The 21,979-nt window shown below is 43.3% G+C and overlaps 1 protein-coding gene across 1 annotated transcript in view; it reads right to left on the bottom strand.

Annotated features, from left to right (window-relative positions):
- The window catches only part of PNPLA7 (patatin like phospholipase domain containing 7), a 125,195-nt gene that overhangs the window by 35,444 nt on the left and 67,772 nt on the right, over window positions 1-21,979 (bottom strand). The window contains exons 23-27 of the mRNA XM_068657334.1: window positions 18,642-18,705; window positions 17,910-18,078; window positions 16,645-16,827; window positions 16,118-16,236; window positions 504-660 (exon numbers count right to left, since the gene is read on the bottom strand). Coding sequence (XP_068513435.1) covers window positions 504-660; window positions 16,118-16,236; window positions 16,645-16,827; window positions 17,910-18,078; window positions 18,642-18,705 — 692 coding nt within the window. The remainder of the gene's footprint in view (window positions 1-503; window positions 661-16,117; window positions 16,237-16,644; window positions 16,828-17,909; window positions 18,079-18,641; window positions 18,706-21,979) is intronic.

Below are 21,979 nucleotides of genomic sequence, written 5' to 3'. Positions count from 1 at the left end.
AGTACCAGCACTTTGGAACTCCCAGGCTACAACGTGAATTACACATTTTGCATTTAGTTTAGAGAAGGATTACCTCTGTCAATCAGTTCCACTGAAAAATGACAGCATGTGAGAACGAAAGAGAGAAAGTTACACAAAAGAGAAACATTTGTTGAGAGTTGGAAAGGAAACAGATTCCAGCACATAAAAAAAATAAGATAAACACAGGCTAACACACTTAAACAATATCATTCTGCATTCATACTGGGACTAGGAGTTTGTACAGAGCAAAATTTTGCACTCCTCAGGAGCTCACATCCCTGCAGCCTGCCAGCACCATAGCAAGCAGCTTTCAAAATTCACTCCTTCTCTGCCAGGCAGGGGCCCTTTTTTCATGCAGATACAAAAGTGCAGATGGCTGCACTTTCCTTGGATGGCTGCTTGTGCATTGCTGCCTACTAAGGCTCGTGTTTAAGCTCTTGCACTCTACCTGAGAGGAGAAATACAAGATTTCAAATTCTTACCATTGCCCACTGCCTAGCTTTGATCCTCATCTGATTGTAGCTGCGTTCTTCGGCATACAAGGCACTCATAAAAGCACCAATAGATGTTCCTCCAATCATATCTACAGGGATGCCAGCTTCAATCAGCGCTCTGATAACTCCCACTTGGGAGCATCCCCTGTGACAAGAAGAGAAGAAAAATGACATTATCAGACAAACAGCCATTGAAAAGGCATAAACACATGAATGCTGCCTTCTAAAGGAACCTGAATGTGCATTAGCTGAACTGCCAATCTATTGCTAAACAAGATTCAATGCCAGAAAAAGCAGTCATGAATGTAGAAATTTTCAAAAAAAGTCTCCCTGATGATCGTAGGAAACGCAGATCGCCCAGTCTGACATCAGTGTGAAAGACATCAATACAAGAACAGCCAAGAATGAAACCAGTGGACGTGCAAGGGTCAACATGGCTTTAAGATAGCAATGTGAAAATCTACCAGAGCTGTTCTCAAGCAGTCAAGGATGGCTGGATTTCAGAGACCTTTCAGTAAGATTCTTTTCCAGTGATTCTTCAAGAAACAGCCAGCCTGGGATCATGGGATGGGGCACTGCACAGATTAATTATTAACTTGAAGATGGAAAACAGAGCAAGAGAAGACAAGCAGTCATCAGAAAGAAGGAATTTTGTTCAGCACACAGACCCAGAAAGGGGTAAATGAGGAGGCAACTTTTGAGGATAATATAAATTCCTTCAGGACAGTAAAACTAAAAACTTTCTCAACTTCAAGAGGTGCAGAAGGATCTTAGAGCAATGATGGAGCTGAGTGATAAAACATGTGAACCTCAGGGCTGACGGGACAAGAAAAAAACACAAAAGTAGCAACGCCTATACAACAACGAGCTCCTAACTAGCTGAGTTCACACTGAATTTGGAACTGCTCTGAATGTTCACTGAAAAATATTAACTCAGTTTTCAGGGGAAAGTCAAAAAACAAACAAGAGAAACCAGACTAAAACAGAAAACCTAAGGACATAAATCCAGAATACATCAGCATTCTGAAAAAGGCAAACAAACTCCAACGTCTCGCTAAGAGAATACTGCAGAACTAGAAAGTGCCCAGGGCATGGAAAGGGCTGCACATGAGAAGAAGCCAGGCTCGAATCTTGAGTGGGGAAGATTGCGACCGCCAGGAGACACTGGGCCACCAGGAAGTCTGATGAAAGAAAAAGAATCTAGATGCAGGCAGACGTACGTACCACAAAGCAGGGAACCCACTGTAAGCGTGTACCAAAAAGGTCAAATCACAAATGGATTTAAGTTTGGCTGGGAAAGCAGAGACCCTGGGCTGTCAGGAGCTACTAAGCATGAAGATCTAGGTGCAACCTCACGTTCAGGAAGCAATGAAGCTGCTAACTGCTGCCTACGCTCAGTTCTCAAGCCCGCCCTGTGACCCACCATCAGACGGAAGAGTGCAGAGGTGGAACTTTTGATCTGAACTGGCACGGTGGGCCTTATAAGTGATGACGCCCTAATGGAAGAGGAACCCCTGTCCCCTCCACAAAGCCAGTACAGAAGCAGAGAAATTAGCAGTGGAGGCTGATCTACCGCTTATCAGTGTGGAGTTATAGCCTCCACTTTCAAATGCCTTGTTCGATTAATATCAGGCATGTCGACTTAGTTCATCCCACCCAGATGGATGTTTCTGCAGTTTAAGCCATACAGCTGTAATAACTTCCTTTCCCCATTTTCATCCCATTTTTCCGCTCCCCCGTGGTTTGCTCTATTTCCATCCTTTTTCCCCTTGCTGTTTACATCCTATAAATACTTGTTAACAGCTGCCAAGTCCACTGTAGGTGTCATTTGGCCAAGCTATGCCGAATGCATTCTTTCCATCCAAATAAATCCCCTCCAGCTGCTGAAAAGCTTTGAGACAGGTTCTCAATTATCCTGGTGTAAATGACTTCAGTGACAGATCTGCACTGGTGTAATCCAAGAGCAAAAAGTGGCTCATTTAGTTTTTGTCTCTGAATTCTCCTTCCACCACTTTCCTATTGCTTTATCCCATAAGAACTGTATTTTTTCCATCTGTGCCAGAGAAGCCAGATAGGTTTGTAGATTGCAGCTATTTTTGCAATCTGCTTCTCGTGCCTGGTACTTACTGCTGCCTTTTGTCCCTGTGTTATAACTACCCGATACTGATACTTCACTAAGGAACAGACCTTACGCTACTGGACCTGCTTTCCAGAGAATGCCTACATCATGTGGATCACTACAACATCAAGTAATTAATGTTAATTACTATAAAGTATTTCCTTCTTGGGGGGCAATTCTAAACTGGCCAGGACTAGCTTCAGACTGGATTCTCTCCCTTTAATCTTTTCCACAATGGGATTTCTTCATTCACACGTTTGTGCATCCATAAAGTAGGAGGGGTTTGATGTGATCACTCTGGATTTGTTTTACTTCACTGTATGATGTCCTTGAATGAATAACAAAATCGTATTGCTTCTATTGGCAAACCATCACCTCTGTGCCATGGCAATATGTGATTCTCCCAGCTTAACACGTAACAGTTACGTATCTCCAAAAGACACACTGATTCCAAGGCACTGACCTGTAAGATGGGAATGAAAGTACTTCTCTTGCTCTGAAACAGATCTCCTATCGACAGCCAGACTAAGTCATGCTTCATTTATACAAGACTACAAAATCAGTTCCTCCAATTCCAGCATCCTCAACAGCTTCATGACCAAACGTATTTGTGCAAACCAAAATCCCCCGGAAAGGCAAAGATGCCCAAACCCCCTCCATTTCTCCACCTGCCAGTGGCCTCCTGAAAGGCGACTTCCTAAACGTCCTTACCCCTCTTAACACCTTTAGGCCCCCACTACCCCACAGCAACAATGCTACACAAAACTTTTCAACAACTTGTCGCCGTTGGTTCGTTCTTGGCCACTTCTTCACAGCTCACAGCATGTGCAAACACGGGCGTGCTGCCAAGGGAAGCTGTGTGCCGGGGCCGGCGCTTTGCCAGGCAGCGCGCATCCCGCTGACAGCTCGCCGGTGCCTCACGCACAGCCCGCGTGGGCAGCCCTCATACTGCAGCTGGAGAGAGAATAAAAAGAAATTCAAGAAGCCAGGGGGTAGGTCCCCACTAACAGTCTGGGCGCTTGGGCAGAAAAAACAGGAGTAGTGTGCTTCTTGAAACACCAGGAACAATTTCACATGGGATCTGCCCTAGTTTAGGGCAATGTGATAATACAAGTGTTTGGCATGCACAGGACAAAGATTGCTTGTGGCAGTACTGCACGTGGGCAGCAATGCCAGAGTGCTCATGTGGATCAGAGGGACTGGGAAATCTCTGCTACCGGAGCTGAGCATCACTTACTCCAAACGTAAGGAGGAACAGCGCAGTCCATCTAGAAAGGGGAAAGGACCGTCCCAGGTAGGGGATGCACGTTATGCTGCTGGAGATGCATATGCAGCTGTCCTTTGCCTGAAGCTGCCTGCCAGTGCAGCTCGGTGGAGCATTTCCCCTGCCAGGATTAATGCCTGTCCCCAAGTCCTTGGAGCCAAGGACTCCCGGCACCAAGGACAAGCGACATGGATGATTACTTCCAAATAATTTGTACCAGAACCCAAAGATCTGCCCAGTGCTCTGGAGAAGTACAGGGTCTATACACTAACAAAAACTCTTCCATCATATATCACCCCTTAGGACAGGACTGGTTAATCAGTGCCCTTTGTAGAGAGAGTGGCAATGGCACCAACCAGTTCAAGGAGGAACTGGAAATCAGACCCTGGAAATAAGACCTACGTTCTGCTTTCACCCCCTGGTACTGCCTCACAACCTGATCTGAGCAGGGCAAGTTACGGACTACTTTCTGCATCAGCTCTCCTCCAGTGCTGCTTACTGTACTACTTACCAAACTCATGCTTGCAAAGCCTTCAAAAGCAGTGCCATACTTCCTAAATTCCAACCACCATTTCTTCTTTTTTACCAATAATTATAAATAAGCAACCACAAAGCAGGGAGAAGAATTGTGGGGTTGAGGACGTGCTTCCTCAAACAAGATAGCCCAGCAGTCAGAGAGCACAGTCTTTCTGGTAGGTCTGGCAGGAAAATTCCTGCTCCTGAAACAAGCCCGTGCCTTCATCCCCTGGGGAAATGTTACTGGCATGCAACTCTAATACACGGAGGCCAGAGCTCAGCTGATAGAAGAAAAATTCTTCTGAGAGAAGTGCATCTGTCTGCTCCACACGTGCCTGCCAGAGCTCAGATTAGATACGACCCACTGGAAAAAGCGAGCAAATGTAGCAGGGCATTGCAGATGAAGCTGTCAGTAGGAATACATGCTGTCCTGCATGCTCAGGTCAGAGGGCTGAAGAAAATGCAATTAATACAGAACAAAGACAGTACACCAATATTTTCCCCACAAACCACATTTAATGTATCAAAAGGCTGTTGCCCATCAGTGTCAGGAAGAATAAACACGATGCTGTGAGCACACAGTGGGGACACAGTTTTCTGACCACGACTATGGGAGTTGCAAGGCTGCAGACTGATCACGCTTCCACTGTGATTAAAGAAAGACGAAAACACAGCTCAGGTGCCCAGCCTCCACAGCACCTCTCTCTTCTCCTAATAGACTCATTGGGATGAAGGAGACATCTCTGAGTGCACTGAAGAGATGCTATTTCTTTTGGTGAAAAAGCAGAATTAAGGTCACTGCTGCTGCAGAGCTCTGTTTCTCTAACCACAGATCCTCTGACGTGGGATACACAGCTTGCTGCATCAACTTCCCGGGGTAATTAAGTAGCAAAGTAGGTAGAAAACCAGGAAAATTGCCAAAGGGACTATACCAAGCTGTGCTATAACCTAACAAACCTGAATTAAGTCTCTCTCATAACCTTAAAACTCCTGAAGAAGCAAAGATATACAAATAAGAACAGTTTGTCCTTACTGTAACAGCCTCCATTCAAAGCGTTTCATGAGCAGTTGTTAGAGCACAGACGAATGTCTAAGATAGAGAAGTTTGCTCTTTGCATGAAACAAATGTGTTTTTTTTTTTTGAATATGTTTTGTTGTCGATCACCGTGTTAAGTGGCACAGTTGAGGACTGAGAAGTCAAGCATGTCTTCCACGTGCTGCACGGGAACAGAATTATCCCTAATTCGGCACCTCCAGTCTTCTGCAGCTGCAAACCACGTACAAAGAAGGCCCTGAAATCTAATCATACTTGTACCTTTCCAGTAATGTTATTTCCTAGGTTTCCTGACCATGGGGCTTCCCAGTATCGTAAATTTGCCAGAATTACAGTGATGGAGCTTTCAGCTCAAAGAGGTGGCAGAAACCAGAGCCATTTCTCTTCCTACTGTACTGCTCACACACTTATGAGGAAGTTTCTGTTCAGGACAATGTTTAAGAATTAAGCCCCATTTCTAAGCTAAAGAGAGAGAATAACCCCTCATTATCTGGTTCTCATCCCAACATCCGCCTAGCACCACGATCCTTCCCAGCAGCTGCCTTGAAGGAAGCTTTCATGATTTTAAAACCATCCCCAGTTACAGGCATATTGATCCAGAGACCTCGATTCCTCCCATCTTCCCTGCCATTAGCAACAGCCTTGTTTCATCCTCCCATTTAGCTTTACTCTCAGATTCCCACTGTCTACTTAATTCTGAGATAAGGAACCATTTTCCTTTGCCATATTATAAGGATTGCAAATTAATCTTAATGCTCCTGCACACTCAGCACTAAGCACGCATGCTTGTCAGGAAAAGCACCTCCTGTTTCTCAGAACCCCACTGAAATGACCTTCTCGGGAGAGAATTCAAATAAAGTTTCCTTTTACTCCTGACCTTGTTTGCACTCTGTATAACAAAGTCAGAACAAACTTTAAACAGATTTGTGCCTGACACACAAGGAAACGAGCAGAAGTTGCTCAGACCTTCCGGAGGGGCTGTAAGGTTACGTAGCCCTGGGATGTGAAAGCGTGACTAAGCCACAGGACTGGAGGAGAGGGGAAAAAAAAAGAAATTCGGAACAGAAGTATATCATGTAACAGTGTTAGTGTTTTCTGATCACACCTGCTGGTAGCACGTTCTGGTAGGTGGGTGCAGGAGGCGAGAGGAGAGAGAGAGGCGAGGCGATGCTGCGTGGAAAAAACCACACGTCCCAAATGACTCCCTGCTTGGGGAAATGCAATTCCATCTCTTTTTCTGAGCCAAGAAATAATACAATTACGTACAAAGAAAAATCATTTATTTGGGAAACAAACATCTCCTTGTTCTGTCCCCCACCACTTACAGTCATTTATATTTCAAAGCAACCTCTCTGAGCATGCATCTGGGAGCTGCAGCATGGCAGGGAAAGATCCAGGGACCGGAGAGGCAGCGGCAGAGCACTGCAGGGGAGGGAGGGGAGAGGCCGGGACAAACCAGTACAAGAGCTGCCCGACCCCTTGTACTGAGCATTTGGAAGTTCAGCACCAGACACAGACAAATTCTTGAAACTGCTGTGCTTTTAAGAGTGGTTTTACTCAACTTCTCCAGCGTCCTTTCTTAACGGGAAAAGCTCATTGCCCAGATAAGGTTAGACACAGATTCCTAAAATCACAGCAATCCTAGGGCTTTATCCTCCTGAAAGCCCATCGATTGGCAACAGACTGTTAAGGCTGCTACATGGAAAGAGCTCTCTCAAAGGGGATTTCTTCCACTTGCAGCTTTGTAACACGGCACACGGTTGTTTCAGATCACACAGATACAAAACCAGTAACGAGAGAAAAACCACACCTCCGTCTGCTTGCTTAATTTCATCTGTATATCAAAGTACTGCTAGAAATTAATGAGCTTGGTGGGTTGAAGTCTGGAGGTCAGGACAGGGCAGTCCAAATAAACCACCTGGAATTTTTTTTTTCCCCCCAGTCATAACCTTGAAGTAGATGGCTCCTCAGTTCCTGCTGCTTGGAGGATTTAATAGAAGCCATTACAATCCTTTACCTCCATGGCAAATGGGAGCAAACATTACATAGGTGCTTCAGATGGGAAGAACATTACGTGGGTGCCAAGCCACACGAACACAGCTTTTATGTGCACGTGATGACCCAAGCATTGCACAACTCACTGAGCAATTAGCATTCAGATCTGATCACAGCCACGCGGCTCTGCCCATGTGTAAGCCAACTGCACTTTAAGACAGAATTTGTAACTGATGCATAAACCACATGGCCGAGCACTCAGCAATACACGAGGTGCACCATCCCCAAAGAAATCAAAGCAAAGCCTCTTAGGAGCAATTATGCTGCAGTGTGTTACCGACCATCTGCACACAAAATCTGAAGCCTTCAGTGCGAGTTCACAACCATGTCTCAAGAGGTTTTCCTGAGCAAAAGCAAATACTCAGATCCCACCACTTTATTTTTAGGACTTTGATTTTGTTTGTTCAAAAAATATGCTTTAGGGCTGATCTGGGTCAGACTCAACTTAGGTGTCCAAACATAAGTTATCATCTTCGTTTCCAAGAAAGATCCTCTACTCCATATCATTCTCCTTCAGACTTATGAAACAGCACCAGAAGTAAAGCCTAGACCAAGATAAAATTTTATCTTTAAAGAGTTTAGATTCTTCACCTGCTACTTCGGCTCCTGGCTATCCCCCTGAAATCAAATCTGCTGTTTGAAAGATGCTGGGACTCCAGGAGCCTAATTGCATGGCTGACACTGGAATTCTGTCTTCATTTTTGGGTCCAATTTATTTGTACATGGCAATGGATGCTCTACATGATACAAATGCACAAACATACAGGGCACCAGGTCATTTCTCCAAAAACCTTTATGAGTAATCACAAGCTCTGAAACCCTCATACATTTATCTGAGCTTAAAATGAGGGATATGGTAAAGAAAAATCACATCTTTACTGCGTGCTGAGATACAGATATCTAACTAGACACACAAGCATATTACAGGTCATCAAATAGCTTCCCTTCCACAGAAGCCCATCCACCACAGCAGTAAGCTAAGTGTGTCTGAAGGAGGGCAAGAGCTGCAGGCTGACAAATGCAAAGGGCACAAGGATTAACCTCGAAGCTGCTAACTTCCTGCCCTTGTAAATGTCAGAAGGCTGAGATTTGGCTTGGTATACAAAGGGATTACTTGGAAGAAAGGGAACTGGTGGAAGGATATTTCAGGCATTCAGCTCTTTTCATGACACAAAGCAGAGTCAGCCTTTTTCATAACATTTTGACACTTCCATACTGTAAAAATCTTGCTTCATAAACAGTTACTGGCCACTAACAAGCTGCAAATGCTGGACTGTAGTTTTAATCTTTCTTTAAAAAAGTAGAAAGAAGAAATATGAAAGAAACTTGAAAAATGCAATCTCGTTTAGCAGCAGCACCAGGAAGAGGAATGGGATCCTTCTAATGGTGCACATTCTTCAAGGCTTGTGATAAAAAAAAAAAAAAAAAAGCTGATTCCCTACATATTATCTCAGTATCTCCAGCAAGTAATCTGAAATGAAACATGGATTTCATGGATACTGCCTGACTGCATCAAGGGGAAAGGAAAAGTAAAAACACAACTGCAAAAAAGCCCCTCAGTCTTACCTTGCCTACGTAGGAATTAGGAAATGCTGTGAGAATTGAGTGCAGAAGCACCCAACCTGTGCCAGAGGGACTCTGTACAGGACTGCTGAGACCACGCTGGAGACAGATCTCAGCCAAAGCTGCACAGAGCCCAGCACGGCTGTCGTGCCACCAAGCTGGCTGGCTGACTTGAGAGCAGTGCTGGATCCACATTAGCTCTGCACATGCCCAGCAATTAACCTTTCCAGGACACCAGGAGACCAAAACAAACACACACAAACTGATTTGGACCTGGCACATCCTACAGACGCAGTTTCAGAGGTAGTGATTCAAGGAACCTCTCTCTTTACTACAGAGCGTCTCTTCCACAGCACCTCTACAAGCACCCTGCAGGGATGGGCACCTGAGCGGGCTCTGCCCAGAATTACCTCGGGACTGCGGGTCGCTTTGCTGCTCAAGACAGGCAAGGGTGCTCCCAAATCTCAGCAGCCCTTGCAGACATGTTGAGTGTATCTTGGCGCTGCAGCCAGACAACACAAAGAGGATTACCAACAGCCTGGTTACTCCTAAACCACTGCCCACTGGAATAGAGTTAACTTAATCACAGTAATGGGGCTGGATATCAAGTTCCAAGCAAATTCCCCAGACACGTTCAGCTCACCGAGATAAGAGCATAAATCCAAGTACATTTAGTGGGAACACCACTCTCCTAAAACCCCCCAAATTTCATAGTGGTAATAGCTTATGCTTCTTCAGAATGTAAGTGCTTCAGAGCATTTTATAAAGGTTGACCTGCACAGATGCCAAAGCTGAGCTGGTAACAGCCTCATTTTACAGAACACCACAAGTGTTTAAGCCATTTGCACAGTGGAGCTGAAGGAGCTGAAACAAAGCACAAAGTGAAATCCTGACTGCTCGTCCCTTGCTTCAGTGGGGATATCTGTGCCCCATTACAAACCACTGAGAACAACTTTAAGCAGTGTTACCTATAGTCTGTTTGCAAAATGCAGTGCAGTCCCAAAGCACACTGCATGAACCAAGGAGAATTATTCCAAAGCTGCGTGCATTTCTGTTAAGTTGAAAAATAAGGATATGTGCTAGCATGGCAGAAACAGTTGACAAACCTCTTCTTTTGTGTGCAATAGCTCTTCTGAGAGAGGATTTGAAATCAAAGACTGGGAGAGGAAAAAAGGGCAGATGTAGAGCAAACAAGCACAAATGACAGCGGATGAAAGGACGCAAAGAACTGGTTAATCTCAGGTCTTGGACATGTCAGAAAGGGAAAACAGAGACACATCACGGAGGGGGAGAAAAAAAAAAGAGGGTGAGTGGACCTAGGTAGGAATGGAAGCATAGAGAAGACATGCTTAAGCAAATTAAGATGAATGGGACTTGTATTCTGCAGCAGAAGGAAGCAGTAATCCCAGCACGTTTGGGTTTCTCAGATCACCATCCCTTATACCTAGGGATGCCCCACATTAGGCTCACTCTATGTAAAGTTTTGAACCCCAAAAATGAATTGAAAAGTATTTACTGTGTTCTGACGTATACAAGGAACGTCAAGAATCCAGGAAATGCTCCTGTGATTTTCTTTCATCCCTTCTGTAACCATTATATTGGCTATGTTTAGGAGCCCATGGGAAAAAACGCTGCTCTATGCTCTTTAAAACTGTATTTTCAGTGCTGCCTCTGGCAGCAGCTACTGAATTCAGGCAGCAAATTCCTTCCCTCTACCCCCATCACTCCTCAAACACACATTCTTTTAACAACACATCATCTGGGTGCTTGTGGTCAAGCTTAACAGTTTTAAAAAGGCAACTCTCTTCAGGCTTCCAGTTACTATCTTGTATTTGAGGCACAGTAATCAATCTCATGAGCTCACATCTCCATTTCAAGTACTGTACCTCTGCAGTGGTGGTATTCAGTCAATTTCCCCACAGACGTGCTCCTTCCACTGATATGAGTAAAGCGCCTCCTATCATTAGTTAACTGTGTTTGCTGAGGAATAAGAATTAATCTTCCCTAACTGCTGGAACTGAATCCAAAGCACCTGCACCATAAAATTTCAAGCGGTCTCCCCTGAAGACTCTTATTGTCTGAAATTGAACATCAGGGTTTCATAACCACAATGCTGCTACCACCTGCACCACAGGAAAGGAAGTTACTGGATGGAAAGGCGGTTGTCTGTGTCTTGTGAGCAAACTGTTCACCCTGAGGGCTGGACTTTGCTCCTGGAACATCACTTCCACCTCAGATTCCAGCTCCACCACATACACAGCCACGTCACCTCACCCTGATGGCTGGGGGACAGCCTGGCAGCTCCACCACTGCGGTACTGGCCAGCCCGCCCTGCCCCATGGGGTGCAAAGCTGGGTCCTCACCTGGGAGCCTTCACTTTTATTATGCCCAACAAGACCCACTAAGCTTAGACATTTTCTGTTCAGCCTTCCTTATTTTCAGGGAATGGACATGCTTCTGTCTACTTTTGTGGGTTACTGGAGCAAAATATGACAGTCCAGAACAGATCTCAGTTGCTAAAGAACTTGCAGTTCTGACTGAACTGGAGTTGCTGCCAAAGGTAGTGAATGCATAGACAGCAAAGCTTCCTTATTTTATTCTTTTTAGAGTCAGGGATCTTGGAGTCAAGCAGCAAGGGAGTGAAAGGCAACCATGATCTCTTAAGAGCAAAATGATTATGAGATCTGCCTCTCAGGTGCTCTTCCAATCTTTTATCACTGGGTAAAGCCACTGAATCAGAAGAGAAAGCCAGGCTTTAAGTCAGGCTCAGCACAGCTCAGGGTTCCCAGACTCAAAGTAGCAGCCAATAAATTACCAGGTGGTAGATGTACCAGCACATCCGGACTTCTCTGAAACCTTGGGGTCTGAGCACCCTGCACCCAATGCAGACTTCAGGGACACAGACAGACAAGGCAACAAGTAGGTTCATCAGACACAAACAAGTCCATAACAAGAAAGGCATAATGTGCTTCTCCTAAGCTGCTACTTTTATCCTACCCTTTCAGAAGGCCAGCCCTGAAAATAAAGAAGAAAAGGCAGAAAGAAAGAAAAAGTTGATTAAACAGGTCAAGTGCCTCAAATAAAAAGGCATGAATGAGTCAAAGCCTTAGGGTCAGCAAGAACAAGCAGTGGGGAAAAAGTACTTGACATATCGAGAGCTGAGGCAAAATGATAAGTCTGAAAAGAAAAGTAAATGGGAAGAGGAGAAAAGAAAAGATGTCCTGATGAAATACCCACAAATATGCTTCAGCAGCAGTTCCTCGGGGGAGGCTGAAATGCTCTGCCTGAAAGGGCAGAGGAGAGAATGGAGAGGCACAGCAGAGGCACAGAGTGCTGCAGAGCCACAGCCAGCAGCAGGACGTGCAGACTCCACGAGTCCCAGTTGGTAAAGGTCACCAGCACCATGTGCCTGCCTGGCACGAACACACAGCTGATTACTAGGCCTTACTTCAGCCAGCACATCCAAAAAAGGCAGCTAACTTCTTTTAGCTCTTTCCCTCTCAATAAACATATCTTATGCACATCATGTATTTAAATCATGTGTTACTAGAAATACAGCTTCTTATCAAAATCCCCAAGCAAATACATCTCATGCTTTGTATTTTCCTAATATGCCCATGTGGAATTGGAGCAAATTCACTCCTAGAATGATACCTTCATAATCAACAACAACGCTTGTCATCACAATTTTGTTTCAGTCAGTCTTCCGAAACATCACAACCAAGTGGTTTTTTCCAAAGCCCTAGGGATTCCCAGCTACTTCTTTATTAATTATTTACCCTCCATAAATTTTAGTTTTGAAAGGGCTTTGCTGAGACAACTATGGAAAATGCAAGAAAGGGTGGGCTGTACGTGGGATGGCTAAAACTCTTGAGAATGATTTATGGGTGGTTCGTGCCTCTATTGCAGGGTTTGATGTGTCACTATTCTTGCAACTACGTTTCAAGGGTATTATTTTTCTAAACTCAAATCCCTGTGTCTTCCTTCAAACTCCTCGATGTTTCTAACTCAAGTTAGCACTTGACTAAAGCAAAAATACTATAATTCCAGAACTGTATCACTTTGATTTGTTATATTTTTAAACTTACAGGAGAAAGAAAACCCTTAGTTCCTATGCGCCTTCTGTCATGACAAACCACAAAGATAATTACTAGGAAGCTGCTCCAGTAAAACCTCCTGAACTATCACAGTGAAGCCAGACAAACATGCCAGAAATAACTAAATAAATATTACTAGTCACGGAACACAATACCTTTAACAGAAATAACCATCAGCCAGCACCCTGTAACTCTCAGTTCCCTCTTTTTTGAGACCAATATGATTCATGCTTCTAGAACAAGATAAGAGGTTACTTCACGTAGGGTATTAACCAAAGGCTAGACTAACTATCAGTAGCCTGTGTGGCCACTCATCATGACGTTTTTAATACAGAATAGGCTTTAATTGCAGGATGATCATAGTATACAGTCTCTCAAAGTCTCCTTGTTACTAGAGACGGGGACCTAAGAACTTACTTTGACCTGCAAAGCTACAGATTTTTTTACAGAGCTCAGAATAACCTTGTCCCTTCCCCAGGATATTAACTATACTCTCACTTTGAAAACAATTTTAAAAAATCCTCATCTTTCATCCACCCACAATTTGGACAACAATTCAGTTACAGAAATAGCACACAAGTACCTTTCTGTTGAAAACACAATGCTCCCACCATCCACGTTCTGGTAAAAGCATTAGGGACCACGATATAAACAGGGTTTCAGAGAAAGAAGGAAGTATCATATTTACACACTGTTCTGCTATTTAATCCTCCTAAAGTCTTCCATATTGCACAAATGCAGAGGTGTGCAAATTAATGGCTAATGAGACATGGTCACATTGCCGAATGGGTGGTGAGCATCCAGAAAACCTATACACAAGGCAGTAGCTGTGCAATGGTTCAGATTTGTGGAGGAAGATGCACAGGACCAACAAACAGGCTCTAATAAGCCTGCTCTTTCTTACCTCCGCTCTTGAAAACCAGCAGGTGGTAGCTTGCAATTATTAAGTAGGACAAAAAAAATAAATTGTTTGGTAAAAATTACAGCAGTGTTTACAGAAGGAAGAAAGGAAGGGAATGAGCAAAATGTGCTGCCAGAAATACAGAAGTGTACATATTTTAGCATGACACAGGCTTCAGTAAAGAGAGATATCAGATAGCTTGTAACAAAACAAAACAAAAAAACAAGGAACCAAGTGCTTTACATCAGTTGATCAGAAATCTCCTGAGATACCCAGATTAAGTACAAGCTCCCTTTCTCTGCTTTACTTTGTGTCTCCACAGGATAATACTTATCTCAGAAATGGAACACTGCAATCATCTTAGGTGAGGAAACTGAAAGCAAGCACGATAAAGGCATCTTTACAGACACTCAAAGAAACAGCCAAAGCGCTGGCTCTCTCAGCATCAAGTGACTAATCAGAACAAGCTGTCACAAATGAGTTCTAACCTTTGCTGTAGTGAATACTCCCCTCAAAGGATGAGAATGCACTGGCCCAAAGACAAAAATGTAATAATTCCATGGATTTAAATAGATGGTCTACATGCTTATTTATATATATAAATATATAAATATAAATGAGAGGTATTTCAAAGCACTGTTTCATAGAAGGGCTTCAAGAATATGGCAATGAAGATAATGAAGATGGTGCTTTCTTGAGAAAAAGGGCTACTGAATTCTATGTTTGTCTCAACAGAAAACTGTCAAAGTAAAAAAGGAACTACAAAGAAAAACATAGGTAATAATCTATTTCCAAAGCTCACTTAGAACTCAGTTGGAATTCTAATAGGAGTGTTCAGCACACATCTTGCCTTTGCACCTGCAAAAATATTTATTTATTTATTTATTGAAAAGTAAGGCTGTCAGAAGTGTAAAGGTACTTGGGGGTTTCAGGTGATCACAAAGAGTACATTCTCCCATTACCTGTGTGTCCTGGGCTGCATCAAAAGAGGTGTGACCAGCAGGTCAAGGGAGGTGATTGTCCCCCTCTACTCATGAGGCCCCACTTCTGTCCAGGCACTGTGTCCAGGTTTGGGGCTCCCAGACAAGAAAGATGTGGACCTGTTACAATGAGTCCAGAGGAGGACTACTATGATGAGTAGAGGAGCACCACTCCTATGAAGAAAGGAGAAGAGAGCTGGGGATGTTCAGCCGGGAGAAGAGAAGGCTCCAGGGGAACCTCATTGCGACCTTTCAATACTTACAGGTGTCATATAAAAAGGATGGAGAAAGACTCTTTACTCAGGTAGATAATGATAGGACAAGGGAGAACGGTCTTAAAATAAAAGAGGATAAATTTAGATTAGACATTAGGAAGAAATTCTGCAGTCTAAGGGTAGTGAGGCACTGGAACTAGTTGCCCAGAGAAGCTGTGGATGCCCCATCCCTGTAGGTGTTCAAGGCAAGGCTGGATGGGGCCTTGGCCAACCTGATCAGGGTGTGACATCCCTGACTGTGGCAGGGGGGGTTGGAGTTAAATGATCTGTAAGGTCCCTTTCAACCCAAGCAATTCTATGATTTTATGATACGGGGCATAATTCCTCTTGCTGTCTGTACTTTGGGGGCCTTTGAAATATTGAGAGACATTTTCTAGTGTAAGAATCCAGTGGGATAAATCCATAGTGCAGGCAAACGAAAGAAGTCACATTTACTGCCCTGGTCAACTCCTGATATTAAGCCCAACTTATGAGAGGGCTCAAGTCATTATAATCACTCGTGTTCCTTCTGCAGAAATCCAAACACAAATCCACACAGTTATGTTTGCATAACAAAAGCATCTCCTCGGTGTCTCCCCAAAATGTTATTTACAATAAAATCAGTGTTGATTTTACAGAATGCCTGCTATTCTGAACAATCTGTGCAGATACATCCCAGTGACAGTGGTGCTCTAGGACCTTGCAGTAACTCAACCACATGTCCAGGACAAGCCACAGGGTGCACACCAATAGGCTGGGACCTCTGGCAGTAGACACCAGAGAAGGTCCTTGGACCTACCTGGCTCCTCCGCCCCCAAGGACCACGGCGATTGCATTTCCAGTCAGAACACGAGCCAGGCGAGAGAAGTCAGAGTGGCGGTCTGGTGGTTTCTGGAATACGCGTTCATACATCTCTATCTGTAGAAGAGAATAAGATGATGATCATTTCAAAGGCAGGTTACAGCCTACTGTTAAAAAGTGGATAGCTGTAGTTCATTAACCCTATTGTTGTGTGAAGTATCTAAACAGTTCCAGTCATCAATTACATCTCCCATACTTTTATATTAGCTGGGAGAATTTCAGAGTAGTACAGTATTTTCTGTGGATATATTTCTCTTTGTTAACCAAGGATTTAGTCACCAGTAAACACCATTTCTGCTTTAGCATTATGTTCTCAAGCACAGGGATCCTGCCAATGAGGATACTTCTACTGATTGATGTGACCTTGACTCAACATTTAGTATATCAAATAGACAACCACGAAACCGTCAGGATGGTATGAGCCCCTTATTTCTGTTTCCTATAGTAAATTGTGGTATCTCTTACCAGCTTTGGCAGGCTTCTTTTGGAAAAGACCCTGCGGGGACAGTGGAGATGAAGATGAGCAGAACACCAGCTCCTCATATTGAGCCATTCCACAGTTCGGGAAGGCAGGGGTCCATCTTCTTTGTGGAGCAAGATGAGTTGCTTCTGGGCTCGCACCGCTGTGTTCTCCAGCATCCTCTCCAGCTACAGCAAATTATACACATCAAAGGAATTTGGGCATCAGGTTGTTACTGCTCCATTATCTATTTAATACAATATTGTATTGGGGAATATACATGCAAATATTTCCGACCCCATAACTTAATCTGCAGACCTCTATGCACACTAAGAAACTCAAACAAGATCGATTTAGTCAATTACACTGATAGCTGTGGATTTACACAGCAAAGAGAACTCTAAAACTAGACAAGGTTTCAAATTTGAAATGCTTAAAAATGAACACTTTTTACCTAAAACATAAACCATTAAATGCACAGCACAGATGCATGCTGTTCATGCTGAATGAGGTTGCTTCTCGTGCCATACTTAAGCCTACAAATGTTCAGCATATTTTGCTTTTTCCCCCCACTTCCAATCAGACCACTTTTTCCTACTTGCCTTCCTTATTTTCTTGTTTTAGGCAACTGATTGTGACTTGACATTACCGTGCTTCCTGCCTCCCACATGCAGACATAAAGAACCAACACAAAACGACGCACGAGAATGCTGCAGATGGTTAACGGTCCCTAGCTCTTTGGAGGTCATACTCTGCACTTCACAATCCTAATAAACCCACTTTTCCAATTATTGTCGAATTTATATGCCTGGTCAACAAACTTTGGTAGTAAAATACCAAAGCTAAAAATAGGTAATAGGGGGGGAAAAAAAGGCTTACAGTCTGTAACAAAATACATTAAATTATTTGTACAACAGATTTTTTAATCTATTTTTTTTCTACATACATACACACACCATGAAATCCAACCAAGAAGAGACTTTATCTGCTTATCTGGAGATCCTGCAAAGAAACATGACTGACATATTGCTTTAAAGCTTTTGATTTACCACTGACCTAAATGATTCTTTGGAATTTATCTGGAAATACTTTTACATAAAGCTTGCCATCTCTGAGAATCCTCATTTAATTATTCTTGTAACTATAACATATTTCTCATGACCATTTCATTATCTATGCTTCAGTGGGTATCAAATCCCCAAAAATTCACTTGTGTTAAACGACCTTCTTTGATCTGCGCTGTTAATATGGGAAGAAGTTATTTCCACACCTCTCCAACAGTAGGCTCCTGATCTCCCAGTCCTACTATTAAGATGCAGTCAGCCTGCCTGATGCAGCGTTGAGTCCATGGAGTAAGAGTGCTGTCTGACTGGTAGAGTACAATACGGTGAATATCCTCCTGTTGTCCCAGCCAGCTCGTTAGTCGATATTCATGGATACTGGGGACAGAAAAGAATAACAACAACAAAAATTGTTTTATGGCATAGCTCCTGCCAGAGTGGAGAGAAATCTTACACGTCAAGCACAAAATTTGAAGGGCGTCAGAAACTTTCATCTCTTGCTCGTCCAATCTAAGTTCAAAACACCTATCTTATCCACCCTCGTTTCCAGGCTCATGCATTTTTATTTCTCCATTATTTATACCATTAGATATGCGCACAGAGAAAAGACGGTGCGGTGCTGCCTAACTTCAGTAGGGCTTCCATGACTTCCCTAGGGAGTACATGATACCCACTTGGACTAATTCAGCTTTTCCAATTGCACAAGTGAGAAAGTAACTATGGGGAAAAAAGCAAAACACACATTTGAACGAAGTAGTCTTGAAATATTATTGTCTCAAACACAATGATCATCAAATATGCTTGATTACATATATGTAGCATAATATATGTTAAAACACAGGATTTTATTCTTAAACACTGTATATTTGTAAGACCAGCACAGACCATCTTTAAGACCACCTTAATACATTTCTTCCATAAACAATGAAGAAGGCACGTACCTATCCAGGGCAGCAGAACCAAGTCGCTGTTTGATGTTATCACTTGTGAGCAGCAAAGCAGGACCTAAAAGAACAGTTTTCCATATGTGAACACCTGCCGCTCACCTCCTGATGAACTGTATTAAGTGTATAGTGGTATAGCTATACCACTATCATATATGCAGTTGTGTATTTTCTTTGAAGATCATGATGGCTAAGTGCACTGATTAGAGTTGACAATGAAGAAAGTTAGCACAAAGTCTTCACAAAAATTTTCACGCTTATCTACAATAACATCTTCCCATTCTCCACATTCCCAGAGCTGTGAATGCCATTAGTCCCAACCTAAAAGCTCTTTTATTGAATTCCTCACTGTCACACAAAATAACGGTTTCTACTGCAGCTGCATTTTCATGCCATGAACACAATACTCATATCACAGAAAACCCAGAAATCTGATTTCAAATAAAAAAGCTATTAATTCACTGACCTATAGAAATATATAATTTGTTCATGCTGCAGTGAAACAACTCCCCAGTTAAACCTTAAAGCTCTCTAGTAGTACTTTCCATTTATTACAGCAACAGGAATCTATACCACTGCCAACCTCCAAGACTCCAAAATCCATAGGGCAGTCTGATTCACACTGCTTCCACTACAGATAAACACGCACACATCTGGTGATAGCAGTGTCTGAGTTAATTTCAGTACTCAGAAAAGTAGCTTCTTGCAGGCACTTTACTCATTTTTTTTAAATTAGAAATTCTATTTTTTCGGCAGTAATACATGCCATGCATGGTGGAGGTTGCAGAATAGTTGCAGGTAAATACAAAAAAGCAAACCAAAGAAAATGTAAAGATTTAACCTCAAACCTAAAGAGATTACCTGTCTCATATTGAGAAATTCACATTTACCAAAGATGAAACAGCAATCTCTTTGTATTAGTGTTCTCCTAATGTAATCTTTCATTTCTTCAATTAATAAAAACTGAAATCCAAGTACGAAATATCAAAACATTTAATCATGTGTAGTTTCTCAAGGCAGTAATAAAGCAGCACGGCTTATATATTTAGTAAAAATCAAGAACCCATGAATGAACAACATGGTAAAGCATTGTAATTCCACATTTAGATGTTCAACCCACCCCACAAGTACAGTACCTAGAGCTAGCCACCTCGACCTTCAGTGGCAATCGGCAATCTATTTCACCTATAATGCTCAATTCCTCCTGCCTAGGGTTCATGCTGCTTTAACACAGTTTAGTGTTAGAGATGGAAAAAGCTCAAACCTTTCATCTTGTATTTTCAAACATCCAAATAATGCTTTCCTTTTTTTTTTTTTTACACTAGTGATAAGAAGAAATAAAAATAGACAAAAATGTTCCATAGGCAGAGCTTAAAAAAATATAAAAAGTAAAAGCTGTTAAGAAATCACAGAAAGGAAGATGACTTGAGAGTTGAAATTCATTTCCTCATCCTCCAACAGGGTAGGACAAAGAAATGGCAGCTGATTCCTCTGAAAGTAAAAGGTCTACAATAGAGGGAATTAAATCATAAATATTTCAGCAGCAGAAGTGGTTTAACCTGCCCTTCGGTCCTTACACCTGTGCCTCCCCTCCGTTTGTGCTGTTTGAGCAGTCTGCAGGGATCTGCCCCCATTGCTCGTGGACTTTTTTACCACGGCATTTTAACGTTGGCTGATCCTTTGCTGTGGCTCACCGTTCAGCTAGTTGCACTAGCACAACTCCGGATGGAGTAATGGAATTAAGAGAGGTTTCCCAGAAGAAATACTTGTGACATTGCATACTATGAAGACAGTAAGGGATAAAGGGCAGGTAAATTTTGAAAAAGCATTCAACATCAGAGTTGTCATTTGTGTTCATTAACATGTCAAAGTTCTCAGCAAAACAGAAATGATATGTGGACCAAATATTCAGCCAGGATATGCGGCTTACTAAGTTTTATGACTGTGGTGGAAGTTTAGCAGGCAAGGACTAACAGCCAGGAATGTAAAATGAGCTGAGGAATGCCATAAAAGTGTCCAATAAGAGAGACTAACGATAAGGAGAGAACAGAGTGCTCCACCTTCGCATTTGCCAGTAACCTCCCCGCACCCGGTCACGAATCTAAGAAGGTCGAAGGAGCTCAGACTCCACCACACTGGGCTGAGGCACTGGGGGCACCTGCCCCAGGAGGAAGCCATTTAGCACTGTGAGCCAGCCAAGCAAACGCCTCTCCTACACAGCAAAAAGCAGACTCTGTAGAGCTCAGATGCACCTTGACATCAGCCAGGATGAGTTACCTCACCCACAGACACCACTCTTGAATGGGGCCTCTACCGAGCCCTGAAGAGGCACCAAGAGATCACATCCACCCGCCTCGCTTGTTTGGTTGGGAAGGGGCTGCCTGGTTCCCACCCGGTGTGTACAGACACAGCTGTGAGCTCGGGGGCCTGCCCAGCACCCCACAGCAGCAGTGCGGGACGCCGACATGCGGCCCATCGCTCGCAGCCAGCACAGGACGTGGGGACGCCTCCAGCCAAACCGACTGCTTTGCTTCGGCAGCAACAACCATCTGCTCTGCACGCCCGATTCCTAGCAAGCTCCCAATTAATCAACCATTAAATAACCCTCCATTAACGTGATCACAACATCAACATATGCGTTCTCAAGTGCATAAAATAGAATGACCAAAATAGTTAGTTAAACTAAACTGATGAGAACAATGAAGTAATAAAAATTGCTCAGGTATATCCCCTTCGCACAGCCACACCAGTAGGAGGAACGTCTGAGATGATGTCCTCCTGGATCTTCAACATGTTATCAGGAGATAACGCGATGCTCTCTCCACACCTGACATCAGCCCCGCAGGTGGTTTACAGCTGCCCCTGGCTTCGTGGCAGCGTCCCTCCGTCCTCCCACCACTGCCTGCACCCTTCAGGAACTGTTCTTTCCATAGGACTAGACATAGGGTTAACACCTCAAAGTTAAGAGCTCAGGAAAGGTGATAGGAGGTAACGTTAAATATTTATCTAGCCCACTATTGTCCCTCTGACTACAACCAGCAACAGATTGCTGGGCATGAGTGAAGAAAACTTAATGACATTCTCCAAGCCTCCGGCAATTTGCAGTTCATGAATTTCCAAGCCAGGGGTAGTGACTTTTAAAAGCCCAAGAGACTTTTCTGTCAGCAACTCATTGGGAGTCTGAATCCTGGCAGCAGCCTAATCCCCAGGCACAGATGATCGTGATTCATTGAGAAACCGCATGGAGCATCTAAATTGGTGCTCCAAAGTCATCTGTTTTCTGGACAAAACTACAAGCCCATGAAAGAGAAGTGAGGGGGAAAAAAAAAAAAAAA

This window comes from Anas acuta, chromosome 20 (genome assembly GCF_963932015.1).
Source record: "Anas acuta chromosome 20, bAnaAcu1.1, whole genome shotgun sequence".
NCBI lineage: Eukaryota > Metazoa > Chordata > Aves > Anseriformes > Anatidae > Anas > Anas acuta.
This window is presented reverse-complemented; position numbering and strand designations above follow the sequence as displayed.